Source organism: Mastigoproctus giganteus, chromosome 9 (genome assembly GCF_048544385.1).
Source record: "Mastigoproctus giganteus isolate SK-2022 chromosome 9, ASM4854438v1, whole genome shotgun sequence".
Classification (NCBI taxonomy): Eukaryota; Metazoa; Arthropoda; class Arachnida; order Uropygi; family Thelyphonidae; genus Mastigoproctus; species Mastigoproctus giganteus.
Window position 1 is genome coordinate 149251148 of NC_143583.1, and position 16397 is coordinate 149267544.

At 37.0% G+C, this 16397-nt stretch overlaps 1 protein-coding gene across 1 annotated transcript in view; it reads right to left on the minus strand.

Annotated features, from left to right (window-relative positions):
* Ack (activated Cdc42 kinase) overlaps positions 1-16397 on the minus strand; it is a 333372-nt gene that overhangs the window by 61958 nt on the left and 255017 nt on the right. The window contains exon 9 of the mRNA XM_090380828.1: positions 15710-15804. Coding sequence (XP_090236954.1) covers positions 15710-15804 — 95 coding nt within the window. The remainder of the gene's footprint in view (positions 1-15709; positions 15805-16397) is intronic.

Here is a 16397-nt window from a genome sequence, read left to right on the forward strand (position 1 = left end):
GAGGAAAGACAGATGTAGGATAGACGTGCGGAAATTTGCCTTTAGCCAGCGGGTGGTTGGTTGGTGGAACAGACTTCCATCCCTTGTGGTGGAGGTTGACAGCCTAAATAAGTTTAAGGCTCAGCTGGACAGGTATTTTGAACGAACAGAGGGGTGAAGTGGAAGTGGGTTTTTTTTTTGGCTGATGCTGCATAAGCTTGCTTGCTTTCTTGCATCAAATGCCTCTACTAATGCTAATGCTAATGCTAATCATTTGCCATCTCAGCAATCCTGCACTGCACTGTATTATTACTAAGTGGAATACTCCTTAAAACTGGATTAGCATCCTTTTTATTACTGACTCTATTGCTATTTTTATAGAGGGTAGAATTTTCTTCATCAAGAGTATGTGGCTTTCCTTTCTTTGCAATTATGAGAGAAATATCATATGATGCTTGTAGTCCACCACTGGCTGCCAGATGATTTTATAAAGGGCTTAAGTGTTGTATGATTTAAAATTTTTTTCCTTCATTGTCTTGAAATATTCAAGGTCTTTGTTGCTTTTATCATTATGCTGTTTTTTTTAAAATGTTCTTTCATTTTTGAAGGTTTCATAGCATTATTACTAAATGTTTTCTCACATAAAAGACACATTGGTTTTGTTTCATTACTGAGAGAAGGCACAAACCTAAAATTTAAATATTCTACCGAATATTGATGACACTTTTTTTTGTGTGTCAGACACGATCATTAGGAGTTTTCTGTAAGAAGTTATTTCAACACAACTCAAAACTTTTACTAAAATAATTTTAATAAGAAACTATTAAAACAAAATTAATAATCCACTCCCAAACACTGCAGAATGAAAATACCTACTGACACTAGATATAGCACTGAAGTTTGACAACGGCAATGTCAGTAAAACGAAAACTGAGCACGACCACTGAAACGAAAATCTGACTGATCACTAACTAAAACAATTTATTTATGTTTTCAAGGGCACACAGTGATTGTCACCTTACATTGTGTCATTCGGAGAAGGGAGAACTCCCCCTAGTGCCATTTGACCATAAACACACTGTTCAGTGTAAACTGCGAAGTTGGTTGTAGGAGGCACATTTCTACCACGCTATGTTATATATCTGTTGTTCTCTTTGGGGAAAGTTGAAGCAAAATGAATTGCCACACTTTATCCTCTTCTTCAGATTTTGAAGATTTAGAAAATGATTTTCTTATAGCCGAGAACAGAAGTGGATTAAGGATGAAATAGGCCCTATCCATATTTAATTTTGGGAACCTTTTAAGTATACCTTTAATTTTTTATCACTACTTTAGAAAATATTTACACTGAAAATGAGGCGCCCCCCCCCCCCTCCCGGACACGGCCGGTTTGGCTGTAGTGTTAATGCAGCCCTGGCTGAGAAAGCAAAAGGGAATAAGCAATGGATGCACAATATAAACTGGAAGAGAACAGAAAAAGGTGAATTCCATCATTTACTGCAGGACTTAGAATAAGATGAAAATTGCTTTAAGATGTACTTATAGATGAATAAAGTAGAATTTAATTTCCAATATAATCTAATTAAAGATGGCATACAAGGGCAAAATATGAAATTTTGAAATTCAGTCAGCGGTAAGGAAAAATTAGTTGTATGTTTAAGGAAAGTTGAAATACTGTAAGTTTTAATTTGGAATAAGGATTTATTCGGTCACAATACAAAAAAAAATTTTGTTTTTTTAAATTAAATTTAATAACAAAAACAACTTCACAATGCTAAAAATTGACCTTGTTAGAAATTGTTATGAGTTGTACGAACTGAAATGATCGACTTGTTCCTCCTCTAAATTTGTAAATTGTAATACTTTTGGTCTATTTTCCTCCTTTGGCCATCTTTGAGCATCTATGTGACTGGACATGTTTCTATTATCATTTCCTCTATTTTCTTCTGTCAGCGTGACAGAAAACTCACGCTGTACAAAATTTTCTTTTGACGTTTAGACTTGTTTCCATGTAACTTCACATGAGGTGACAATAGTGTGATTCCACCCTAAGCCACTTTGCTGACTTCCTGAGTTAACGACTTGTTTCATATACTAATTTTAGATTTCTAGAATTATCTTTGTGAGGAAACAGTTTCCTTCAAGACTCCTAAAATCATCTTACCGACCCTCAATGGCTTTATTAGGAATTAAAGATCCCTCAAACTTGCACAAAGACCCCCGGAGGTCGCTACTGACCACTTTGGGAATTCGTGCTTTAGACAGTTGATTAAATTTGGTATTAAGAATTTCGATACATTATTCAATAGCCTGAAGGATTGTAATCTACATAACAATGATAACGTGTTCTCCCTAGATGTCATCCTTAAACATAAATGTTGAGTATACTTTAGACGAAGTGTGGGATATGTTAAGCAAAAACACTACCTATTAACCATACCAAACTGCCCATTAAAGAATGGGATATGTTAAGCAAAAACACTACCTATTAACCATACCAAATTGCCCATTAAAGAGATTTTTCACCTAATTAGGCTTCTAATAGAAGAAAATTTTATTACATTTAGCGATAAAGTATATAACAAATTTTTCATCTGCCCATGGGCTTAAATCTCAGCAGTCTCATATCAGAAATTTACCTTTCCACCACTGAATGCATACATCTGATATCTTTTTTACCCCAAATTAGATATTATGGGAATTACCTAGATGGCGTTCTCTGTATCACTGGACAATAGTACTACGGGGGGGGGGAGATCAAAAAAAGTTAGTACCCTGACCTAGATAAAACACCAGTAGGAAGATGCTGTTTTTAATATAAGTTTTCTACATATTCAATAACTAACACGTGAAATTTCATTCCCATAAGCGATCATACGCCAGAGGTGGAGGCCGTAAAGTGAGGAAGGATGCTATGGTTGACAAAGTGGAGGTATCGAGCAGTGATCAAGTTCCTGCATTTGCAGGGCTCAGGAAATTGACAAAGAAATGAAATCTGTGTATGAACAGAATTATACATCCTATGACACTAAAAAGTTGGAAACAGGAATTCCAGTGCGGTCATACAAGTGTCTTTGATGAGCTAAGAGAAGGATGGCTATCAACATCCACAGACAGTGAGACGGTTGCAAAGGTTGAGCAGCTGATGAGTGGCAGATGTGTGACAATTCATTTAATTGCAAATGCAGTGGGAATTAGTTATGGGTTTGCCCACAGCATTTTACATGACCATCTGCACATATTTAAGGTCTGCGCACGATGGGTTCCAAGATTGCTGACACCTTTGCAGAAGCAATGTTGAATGCAATGTTCTCACCAACTGTTGGATTTGTGTAATGTTGAGAACTTTTTTGATTGGTTATTGACAAATGACGAATGCTGGATGTACCAGTATGATCCAGAGACTAAAGACATGTCAAAGCAGTGGAAGTACACCTCCCCACCTCCAAAAAAGGCAAAGACCACTCCATCTGCGAAGAAGGTGATGTCCATGTTTTGGACAGAAAAGGAGTTATGCTGACAGATTACCTACCTCATGGTTCCACACTTCCAGGAGAATACTACAAAAATCTTTTGAAAAAGTTACACGATGTTTTGAAGGTGAAAAGGCATGGAATGTTAACCAAAGGTGTCCGTCTTCTGTCAGACAATGCACCTGCTCACACGGCCATTGCCACTACCAACTTTGTTGCCCAGTGTGGCTTTGAACTACTGCAGCATCCACCGTATTCTCCTGACCTAGCACTGTCACACTTTTTCTTGTTTTGAGAAATGAAGAAACCATTGCGTCGATGCTGCTTTGATTCATCTCAGGAAGTCATCAATGAAGTGTAATTGTGGTTTCAGGCAAAAAGTGCAGACTTCTATGATCAAGGCATTAAACAACTGATCCATAGATGGGAGAAATGTGTTACACATGGAGAGTACATAGAAAAGGATTGAAGTTCCTGTGAAGTTTCACCTTTCTAGGGGTATTATTTCTAGGTAAGGGTACGAACTTTTTGATACCCCTTGTATTTATGATATTTTACATTCATTCAGTAATATCCAACCTAAAATGAGTTTCACATTAGAAGCAGAGAACTTTGAAACAAAATCGCTTAATTTCTTAAAGTTTACACTTAACTGTTAAACAAACAGTATCCAATTCAATATTTATAGGAAACCGATAAACATGGGCATGTTTCTTCACTACAACAGTTATCATCCGTTTACGTACAAACGATCTATTATTTTTAACCAATTTCTGAATGCATATAAATACTGCAGGCTGGAATCATCATTAATCACCGAAGTCCAGACATTTACTGACAGATTTTTAAATAGCGGTTATCCTCTTTCCACCATTAACCAAATTAAAACATAGGCTAAAAATAAATTACAAGGGAAAACACTAGTCAATAGCAATAACACCAAAAAACACTATTTCCATCCCCTACATCGAACAAAGGCATAATCAACTAAACAGACTTTTCAGGGATACAGAATTGACAATTGTCTCTAGACCCGTAAATTAAATGCCAAATTATATAATTGTTCAATCATGTCATAATTTTCGCAATCCTGAACTCACTGTCACCAAAATCACTGATCCGTGTACTAGCTGTGCCATGTGTGTGCATGTAGTTTCACCACCGGGGCAATTCTACATAGCTTTGATATACTGTCGACCAGGGGAAGCTATTCTTCCTGCCATCTGATGTCTACAGACCATCCAGCTTCAATGCCAAATGCAAAACTCATTGTGGGGGCTGATGTTAACTGCAGGTCAGGGGGTCTGGCACAGTCAAACTCAAGATCACAGAAGAAATAGAAATGGCCAACGTTTAGAGGACTACCTGTCATTCTAAACAAACCCAACTGCTTTCCAACTTTCTTCAGTACCCTGTGGGAATCTACCACGGATGTGACCTTAGCCTCTAGCTCCACTGCCCAGCACCTTGCAGCTTGGACAGTCCGTGAGGACTGGACAACCTCTGACCACAGGTTACTGACCTTCCAACTACAACGTTCACTAGTCACCCATCCAAACTCAACCAAGAAGATATACCCTGAATAAGGCTGATTGGAACCTTTTTAAGGAGGAACTGACCAGTGCAGCCAGCCGCTTCAATCCTAGTAGCCTCAGCCCAGACCAGCATCAATGTGCAATTACACAGCTCGTCACTAATGCTGCAAACAAGGCTATCAAAAAGAAGAGATTCACACCTGCTGCTGTTGCTGCCTGCCCCTGTGGTCTTCTAAACTCCAGGCTCTTAGATGCAAAGTCATTTACCGACGAAAATGCTATCAACATGCAAGGAGAACATGGCCTCCAAAAGAAACAGAGGCTTTACTGCAGTAACACTGAGTGACCAGGAACCAGTACACCACAACAATAAAACAATGCAAAAGGCACTCATGAGAAGCCCTGGTAACCACTGAAGGGAATGCCGACCACTGGGGGGGGGGTCAGGTACAAAGTGACCACTAACAAGCTTCCAAGAGGCAAAGTCGTATCTTGGTCGTATCTCTAAACAAAGCAATTTATATTAATTTTTTACTAAAAGTTAATGATGTTTTACAATAAATAACACAAATAAAAGTTTGTTATTTATTAAAAATTATGTATTATTTATTACAAGTTAATTGAAACACAAACGTATAATGATAAGCAATTAAAAAAAGTCTGTGTTAGGTAATCAGTTACAGTGAATTTCATTTTTCTGAATTATTGAAACTGACTACACACACTGACCTCAGAAAAGCAGTCACCTCCCAATTGCAGACATTTTCTTTTTTCCCAGTGGTGTCAACTATAGAGAGGTTTCACTGTACTAACACTAACTCACAAATCATCCCCAAACTTAGGGGTTGATAATGATGCTCAGTTGTTAACATTGTAATAATATTTAAGATTAATTTATAAACAAATTTTGTAATACTTACTAAATTTTGATTTAATTTTGGTGGAACATCTGGGCTGTTTTTTGTTTAAGTATATTTTATTTCTATGCACCATGGTCAGCAAAATATACTTTTTTGATTCACCACTTGCCAGTTGCTGGTGTGGACTGCCAATGATTGGCTAACAATGGCGGTTAGCTGTGATAGTTGGTCTTATATGTGCTCTTGTTAAAAGTGTTTATAAATATGGCTTTATAGTGCTTACTTTAAATACCCTTGTGATACATGGATATATTCTACCAGGTCGGATGATTTCTAATCAAGGAAAAGTAATATTCAAGCTAGATTTACGATTAGTCTGTTTTAGCAGTTAGAGTATTCTCTGTTCTAACTGTCAGTTCCAGCTGCCTATGCTCTGGCATAGCACTGGTACTTCAAAATTCGAAAAGCTACTTTTTAAAATTTGCAAGGTATGGATGAAGGGGACTTCAAATATGTGGAAGGGTATATCTGGCTGATTAGTTTCATCTAAGTTTGGAACAAAATATCTTCTTAGTGGAAAAGATATATAATTTTAGATTTATATAGTAAAGGCCTATACAGCCATTGCTAATGAAGGAAGAAAGCTAGTAGTACCCCCTACATGGTTATTAGTGTCCTCTCATAATAAAAAAAAATAAATTGTTTTTAATTCTGATTTAGTATTAACCAAAATAATTCAGTCTACTGTTGGTGCATTTTTGTTTCAATATATTTTAAATGCAATTCTGACATTTGGCCATATTTAGTTTATATGGATGATGTTCTTAATAAGCTAGGAGATTTGCCTCTATTGTTTACAATTGATTCTAATGCCAAGAGTTCACTTTGGTTCAGTGGCACTACTTATGATAGAGATAAGGCTTTAGAAGATATGATAGCAGAGTGGAAGTTTATGGTTCACAATCAACCTGGAAGGAGTCCACTTTTTGGACAGTAAATGGTGAATCAAACACAGACGTAACTCTTACAAACTCAATTGGCACTAGATTTGTCTGTGGATGGAAAGTCAAATCTGACTGGGTATCCGAGTGGGCAGGAGCGGGAGTGCAGTAGCACACGCTCTTGAGTAGACCGGGGTTCAAGCCCCTGACTGCTGAATACGGTCAATCTGCCAACCCGCACTGGACCAGCGTGGCAGATTATGGTCCATTTCCCTCAGCATGATTTGTTGAGGAGGCTTCCATCCTGCAGTAGGTTGATAATGGCTGCACTTTACTTTTTTACTTTTTTGTGCGATATTTTATGAAATCAATACACAGAGGGAAAACAGCGTTGGCTTGAATCAATTATGGCACTTTTCTGTTAAGCATGTAAACTGGGATAACTTTGAGAGAAGTCTTCAGCAGGCCATGACTGCGATCTCTGAGTTATCTAACATGACAGGTGAGAACTCTGTGGGGTTTTTGCAAAAACTTATCTATGATGTATGTAGCTACTATGAAACAGATAAAACATAGACCAGTTAAGTGGTGGACACCTCAGCCTAATCTATTGAAAAAACAGTTTAATAAGGTTAGGAAGCAATTTCAGAAGAGCAAACGTAGGGAAAATGCCTTGGAAGTTATTCGATTAAAAAAATATTATCAAAGTCTTCGTAATAAGTATGTCCATGCTATCGCTATACAGAAATATGACTGCTGGAAAACATTGGTGTAAACAACGGGAAATAATGACCCTTGAGGATTGGTTTATAAAATTTGTACTGGAAAATTCAGAGCAGCTGCTGATGTTATACATTCTATTGGCAAGGGCACCACTGAGACGTGTAGTTGGGAAGATTCCATGAGTGCAATCTTAGATCACCTTATAGGTAATGATAACATGGCTGATAACCCATGTGTTAATCTAGAACATCATCATATGCACATGTTGAATGAGTCGTACAGTAATGACATTGAAGAATTACCCTTTACCCATGATGAACTTCGCACTGCTATTAAGTCCATTAAATAACAAATTCAAGGTATGGACCTACTGGAGGGAGAGGTAATCAAAAAGTTCTCTAATCTTTATTCGAACAAATTGTTGCAAGTTTTTAATAACTGTCTAAAAGATGGTGTATTTCTGTCTCCTCGGAAGGATGCACTGCTCAAGATTATCCTAAAATCTCCAACCAATTCGGCTGTTTCATATAGACCTATTGCATTGCTTCCTGGACTTGGCAAAATTTATGAGAAGCTTTTAGCCATGCAGATTGCTATCTACCAAAAGAAGTAATATTGCCATTTCTAACAAACAATATGGTTTCACTCCTGGTGTAGGTACTGAGGATGCACTTCACTGTTTAGTTCGCAATGTTCGAGAATCAAATTATAAATATACCTTGGGAATTTTTGTAAACTTTGTTGGTGCCTTTGATTCCATTAGTTGGAACAGTTTGGTTTGTATTGGGGTTTAGTGGCGCATGGACTATGTGGGTCATAATGCACCAGTTCATTTGGTATGATGTGTTTCAGAGGTGTTTACCTTGGATTTAAATTGATCATATGATCATATGACTTTTAACCTGATTCATACTTCATTGGGTTAGTCTCTTGCTTATGTTTACTTCCTTATAGGAGATGGTATAAATTAATATCTTTAAGGAAGGTGAAAACATCTGTGAAGTCATCTCTTTCATTCAAGAGGTCCATCAGAGTAATGGTGTGATGTGTCCTATAAGTATCTTTGAAAGCTTGTTTGCATTCATTTGCATAAAGAGGACAGTCTATTAATATGTGTTAGACTGACTGGATAGCGTCACAAGGCTGGCATCGTGGTGATTCTTCTGCTCACAACAAGAAATATTGCATAATATTGGTATGTCAAATCTTAGTCTAGCCAGTACAGTTTCTTCTTTTCTCAACTTTCGTGTGCTAGAAACCCAGTTTTCAATATTCGACTTTATTTGGTATAATTTGTTTGCAGTTTCCAAGTTTCTTGCCATTGCAACTGGCAAGTACACTGTATCGCAGTCTTGTAATCAGAATACAGAACTGATATATCTTCTCCAATCTGTAGTACGCTTCTTTTGCTGCTTGTCTGCTGCTTCATTTCCAGCAATCCCTGTATGTCCTGGGATCCAGCAGAAAAGTGTATCCTGTTCATTTCTGGTGCAGTCAGTTGGTATTTGTCATATGTGCCAAGGATTGTGTGTTTGGGTGTACCTATGTTTTGCATGGCTTGCAAGGAACTCAAAGAATCTGTATATATTACACTTCTCGGTTAACTCTTACCTTGTACATGAGTTAAGGCTATTTTTATTGCATATAATTCTGCCCTGTATATGCTGCACTCTTTCAGTAGTTTTTGTGTTAAAGTAATATCTGGGAACAGCTGCTGCTCCCACTAAAGTGTCTGTTCTCGAGCCATCTGTATATATTGGAATATAGTCAGGAAATTGAAGTCTGTGTGCTGCATGTAACTGTTGGAAGATTGTTGCAGGTATTGCTTTTTTATTCCATTTTTGAAAGGAGAAGTCGCATATCGGGATATGCAAATCCCATAGTGGAGGGGTGTGATCTGGCAAGGGTGCTACACTGTCTGTATTAAGGGGTCGATTTGCTTGTTGCCGATTCTGGTAGATATTTCTGCAACGTGGATTAAAGAGAGTCTCCCAAGTAGGGTGTCCAGGCATAATAGTTAAAGGTGGTTCGTTGGCCTCTGCACAGAGACTATATATGGGAGAGGTATGATAGGCACCAGTAGCTATATGCAATGCATTATGATGAACTGGGTCCAGCCATTTCAGAGCGGTTTTCGGTGCTGAATCGTACACTGGGGCTCCATAGTCCAACTTTGATCTAATTAGTGCTTTGTAAGATTTAATAAGGAATATCTGTCTGCTCCCCATGCTGTTCATGAAAGGATTTAAGTATGTTCAGCTGTTTTGTACAGCTTTTAAGTAGCTCCCAGATGTGAGTTTCTTATCTAAGATTAGCCCAAGAAATTTTGCTTTCAGCTGCATTGGTATATTCTGGCCTTCTAGTTTTAATTCAGTATCAGGATGGAGATTTATTTTGTGGCAGAAATGTACACATATTGTTTTTTGTGTTGACAGTCTGAATCCATTATCGTGCCCACTTACTTATACTGTTGTTGCGCATTGTAACTGTCTCTTGATTGGTCTTGTGTTCTGGAGAGATACTAAAATCGACTGACTAGAGATACTAAAATCATCGACATAGAGTGCATGTGAGACTGAAGGAGGGAGTTGATTTGTGATCGAATTAATCTTTATGGCAAACAAAGTTGCACTCAAGACTAAGCCCTGTGGGACGCCTTCTTCTTGTTGGTAGATTATGGAGAAAGCAGTTTGTATTTTGACTTAGAAGGTTCTGTTCATAAGGAAATTCTGATAAACATGGGAAGATTGCCTCTGAGCCCAGCATGGTGCATATCTCTTAGGATCCCATATCTCCAAGTGGTATCATAAGCTTTTTCAATGTCAAAAAATACTGTAACCATATGTTGTGATCTGATAAATGCATTACTGATGTTGGCTTCTATTCTAATTAGGTGGTCTAGTGTAGACCTGTGATGTCTAGAACCATACTGTGTGTTTGTGTAGAAGTTATTTTCTTCTAAATACCATATCAATCTTATTTATAATTTTTTTCTAGTAGTTTTCCTAAACAACTAGTAAGAGCTATTGGTCAATAGTTACATGGGTTTGTTAAGTCTTTGTCAGGTTTAGGAAAAGCTAGTACTATTGCATGGCACCATGTGTTTGGAAATACATTTTCTTGGAATATTCTGTTGTACAGTTTCAATAGATTTTCTAATTCAGCCTTGTTAAGGTGCTTGATCATATAATGTATGTCGTCTGGATCTACTGCACTTGACCTGGCTGTGGATAAAACTTCGTGCATTTCATTTATTGTGAATGGTTGATTGTAGAGTTCATTACCTTTTGATTTAAATTTAATCTGATGCTTTTCTGCCTTTTCTTTTTAAATCAGAAATTTTGGATGGTATGCATCTTTCGCTGACACCTTTGCAAAGGTCTCAGCTAATGTATTTGCAATAAAGGTAGGGTCAGTCAAACTGGTTCCAATTAAGACCAGTATTGGTGGCGGCCTATTTCTATATTTACCTGTCATTTTTCTTATTTTATTCCATACTGTATGAGCATTCGTTGTCCTGTTTATTGTGGAAGTGAACTAGATCCATGTTGCTCTTTGGCTCTGTTTCCTAGTAAATCTTGCTATAGCTCGCATTCTTTTGTACTGAATCAGATTGTCTGTGGGGGTATCTGTGAAAACGGTTCATGCCCTATTTTGTTGTCTTCTTGCTTCTGTACAATCAGCATTCCACCATGTCTTCAGGCAGTTAGGGAAACGTGATGAAGTCTTCAGAATTGTTAGTTTGCTGCATTCTGTATAGTTTCTGTGACATGTGCTAGTGCAACATCTAATGTTTCGTGCTCAATGATATTGGTGCTGAAAACTGCTTTCTTCCCAAATGCTTCCCAGTTAGCTTAATCTATCTTCCAGCGGGGAGTCCTGCTGGTATGACATGGATACTCGCCCACCAGTGTGGAAATTACTAGGTAATGATCACTACCAAGAGGATCTTCAAATACCTCTCAATTAAATGCTGTGTAAAGCGTAGGAGTACATATGGTGAGGTCTATTGCTGTAGTGGTCCGAGTTGGAAAGTGTAAGTAAGTGTGGTTACCCCTGTTAAGAAGTAAGAGGTTGTGATTATCTAATAGTTGTTCAATGATGCATCCTCTTCTGTTGTAGTCTGAGCTTCCCCCACAAAGGGTTATGTCCATTCATATCTTTCATCAAACAGAGAGGGGGGAGCTAGTTGTTGTATTAATGCATCTAAGTCGTCATAAGAGACATCATCTGCTGGTGGTATTTATACTGAACGTATGGTTAATAGAGATCCTGCTATTGTACGAATTGCTACCACCTCTAATCAGTTATTTATATGCACTTGTTGTGTTGGTATTCTGTCATTTACTAATACAGTTTCAATTTCTTGGAATATTCTTGCAGGTATTGACAGTATAACCCACTCCTCCATGGGTTATACTGTCAGTTATTCAGTCTCTTCTGTACATTGAATAGTTCCTGATATTCAGCTTATCTTGTTGTTTAAGGTATGTTTCCTGAAGATAGATACAGATGGGGTGTACTGTGTGATCAGATATTGGACATCATTAAAATTAGTGCGTAGTCCTCAACAGTTCCATTGAATAATTTTATCCATTATATTTGCTCAGCCCCTTAAGCTGTTTTTGTTGGGTGGTAGTCTTTTGCTTTTCTGTCCTTAGTCTGTCTCTTTTGGGAAAGACTGGTTTTCCAGTATCCCTATCATATTCGGCATGTGTTTACTGTTTTCTCATGTTTATCTTTTTGTTTTGCTTGGAGTAAGTGTTTGACTTGTGGTGAGAAAGATTCATTTGGAGGAACTGAGATTTGAGTTTGACATTTAATTGATTTATATCTGACTGCTATTTTTACATACGTTGGTCTACTGGTTATAGTTGGCTAAACCATTTTTCTTGCTTCTTGGTATGTAATATTGTGGTCAGTTTTGTATTTCTTTTTTCCATCTTTCACATGTTCTGGAGTAGGTAGGATGTTCTCCTTTACAATTTGGACACTTTGGGGTTGGAGCTGGCCAGTCTTTGATCTGATGTTCTTTGGATCTACATTTTGCACATGTCGGCGTACTTCTACATGCAGTCTGCAAGTGTCCATATTTTTGACATTTGAAATAGTGCAAGGGATTTGGGATGTATGCTTTTACTTGGCAGTTCAAATATCCTGCTTTTACAGTTGGTGGGACTTTTAGTGTATTAAATGTCAGAATTAGGGTTTTGGTTGGGTATTATATTTTCATCTTTCCTAATAGAAATCCATCTTGCATTCATCACTCCTTGATTTCCTCTTCAGTAACGTGTAAAAGTCCCCATTCGGAGATTACTCCCTGCGAAGAGTTTAAGGCATTATGGGGGTGACCACTACTGGTATACCTCCAAAGTTCGATACGTTCAGTAAGTTTTCTGATCGGAGTTGAATGAGTTTTCAAATCCCCAGATCGGAGTTGCATGATTGTTAGGTGTTCCAACTAGTCCTTCCAAGACTTTTTGGATGAAAAATGGGGATTTCTTTCCTAATGTCTCCTCTCCAGTGGAGTGAATGTTAGGAATAAGGGTGTTGGTTTTGAATTGTCTGTCCTTTGCCTTTTGGCAGTATTTTCAGGATCTTCAGCAGTTCGATTTCTTGGGATCTTCTCTGAAGTCCCTCAGGCAGTAGTGACTTTACTACTCGTGTTTTGCTCTTTTTAGCCCTGGAAGTGTAACTTCCAACTCCCAGGTTTCCAGCCCTGCCACGAGGAGGCAAGAGTGGTGCCACCAAGTGATCAAGCAGCAGCAGCATCTATAAATTGGTAGGGTTGGTGGTTAGTTTGAAAATAAGAAAAAAAAAGAAAGGTAACTTTCCTTTCTGATAGTTTTCTAGGTCCTTTTAGCAAAACCTACTTATGAAGTACAGAAAATAAAGATCACTATAAATGTAATAAACTAAATATAATGTAGAAGTGCACTATAGAATCACTTTAAGTCACTTGATCACTTGGAAAACGCTTGGCACTCAAGACTGTTGGGACAATGTACCGATGATGTTGAGCATGGCTAAATGTTCTTTTAATATTTTCTCTAAATTAAAGATTACTTTAGGGATCGCACAGTAACAGTTAAGTCGCATTTTGGATCAATTATACATCGTGTGACTCGAGGTTGTCCGCAGGGATCTATCTGTCTTTGGTCCTTTAATGTGGTTTTGGAAGATGGGCTCAAGAGAGAATTTGACCACTTACACACAATAGCTTGCAGATGATATGGTAATACTTGTGCACGGAAACACCAGAAAGGAGCATGAAATGAGGTCTGATTGCATATTGAAAGAATTATGCAAATGGTGCAATTTACATAGGTTGACAATCTCTACATCCAAAACTAAAATCATGATGTTGAAGGGTCAATTGGCTCTTAGCAGCACCCTGCTCGTAAGGTTGAACAGTATTTCCTTACAGCAGTTGTTAATGATTAAACACTTGGGAATATGTATTGCTAGTGGCTTGAACTTTATCCCGAATATTAACTATATATCATAGAAAGTGAAGAAATTTATTGTAATGATCTCAAGAATAACGCGGGTGGAATGGAGGATAAAGGGGAAAGCACCCCATTTGATTTATGATTGCAATTTTTTGATGATTGTTATGTATGTTGCATCAATCTGGGTTGGCCATGCAATCAAAGTAAGTAATGCTAGAAAGCTCTATTCTATACATCGAGTTATGTTACTCGAAATAGTTATGGCCTGCAGAACGGTTTCCACAGAAGTTTTGCAAGTGTTAGCTGGCAAAATACCACTTGATTTGCAGTTAGTGTTTAGAAGCCTATCCTTTTGAGAAGAGGTATAAAATCCGAGTTTCTTGGCACCAAAATTAACACTTTAAATGACTTGAGAAACAAAAAGAAGGGGATTTGGGAGCTCCTTTTATAAAAATGGGAAATCGGATGGAATTGTTTGGAAAAAGGTAGAATAACATTAAAATTTTTTCCTTATGTTAATGGTGTGAATAATATTAAACCAATCTGGTTAGTACCAAATCTACATTGTACATTCTTACTAACAGGTCACGGATCATTTTTTGCTAAACTGAATAGTCTTGGAATCGTAGCAAGGTGCAACTGTACGTGTGATGATATGGAAACGTTGTGTTTAATTGTTTGGAATATGCTGATTTGCATTTGGATTTACTGAATAATGTTGATAATGTAACTTGTCTGGTGGATGGGATTGAGCCATTACTTATTAAAACAAGGGAAAATTTTATTGCCTTTCAAAATTTTGCAAATTAGTTTTCGTGAGAAGGAATATATTTTTACAATTGGAAGAATTAAGGTTGAATAATGGATGAATTGGTGGACTGTACGCTCTTCTTTACATGGACCAGTATGTTTTTTTTTATATAGGAACAGAGAAAATTCTTTGCAGAGGTGGTATTCTGTTTCCTTAATGGGTGGGTGTCCACTTCAGCTCCTGCCAACGCAGCTGGCAAGAAGCCTTAGTTGTTGTTTTTCTTGGATTTTATCCTGCAATAACACCTTCTTCCAACTTGGTTTTGCTGGTTAATATGAATAACTTCTGTTGAGCTCTCTGACTGCTGGTAGATGGCTGTTCATTGAATCCTTTTCTTTTGGAGAATACCGGCGATGATCAGTCTCTAGTATGTGATGCTTGTGCTCATCTGTGAAAGTGTCTCTTCATCGGCTTCTGTTGTAGCCTACTTGCCAGGTTGTTGTGCTGTAGCTGAGGGGATGACCATCAGTATAGTTGATTTGTAATGTGAATATCAAATTTGTATTGTTAATAATTGTATACTGTACTATACTATTTCTATATGTATGGCAGATTTGCCAGATTTTTTTTGGCTAGGGGCAGCTTTGCTCAATAAAAGAATGAAAATGTGGACTGCCATTATTACTGCTCAATAAGCTATACTATACTACCGTATTAACAAATGATCAAATCACAATAGCTAATAAAATAGAACTAGGCAAAATCTCTACAATACACTAGCCTCATTGTCATTGTATCTTCTTACTGGTGGTTTTAAACAATAAGATTATAAATTATTAATAATATGAATAATTATTAAATTATCCTGAGGCAATTTTGTAAAGAGGATTTATATTAATTTTCTTATGACAACAGAATACAATAAACCCTATATAATTATCATAATTATATAAAAGTAATGCATAAAAGATAAAAAGAAAAATATTTATTCATACCTGCCTTCAATCACTTCAATAATATCTCCAATTTCAAGCTCTAATTTACCTATTTCTTGAAACTTCTGAATAGTTTTCAAAGTCAATGGGCGTGCCTATAAAATCAAATTCAAATGGATAAAAAATTTAAGGTCAAATTAAAAGGCAAATAATATGAGCAGATATGATTATCTGGTATTACCATGAAGGTGCAAGAGTAAATTTCTAAAGATTAACATCTTCAATTTTCACAGAATTTCAAAAAATAGCAAAGAAAGCAGAAAAACATTAACAATAAATTTTGTTTTATTTTATTGATAATGTCATACACAATAACAAAGCCAGTAATAGTATATGATACAGAGTTTGAGAGAACACAATGAATTAATATATAATAATAAACATGCATAAATAAAAAAAAAAGAGGGGGGAAAGAACCAGGTATAGTAACATAACTTAGGAGTCCCAGAAACATGGTTAGTTCAGACACCACTTTGCATTGTCTCAGCTCTTGAAGGAAGTCAGTTCACTCCTGGAACATATTTAATTCAATCATATTTGCAATATTTAATTATCTATTAATGATGCTGTTCTTTCCTAGATAGGCTTGGGATGCATGATGCTTGAGAATATCCCTTTTCTGACTGCAGTCAGTAAGAAATTAAGGTCTATCCTCTCTAGCGATTCAGGTGTAGCTTCCTGTCAAAGG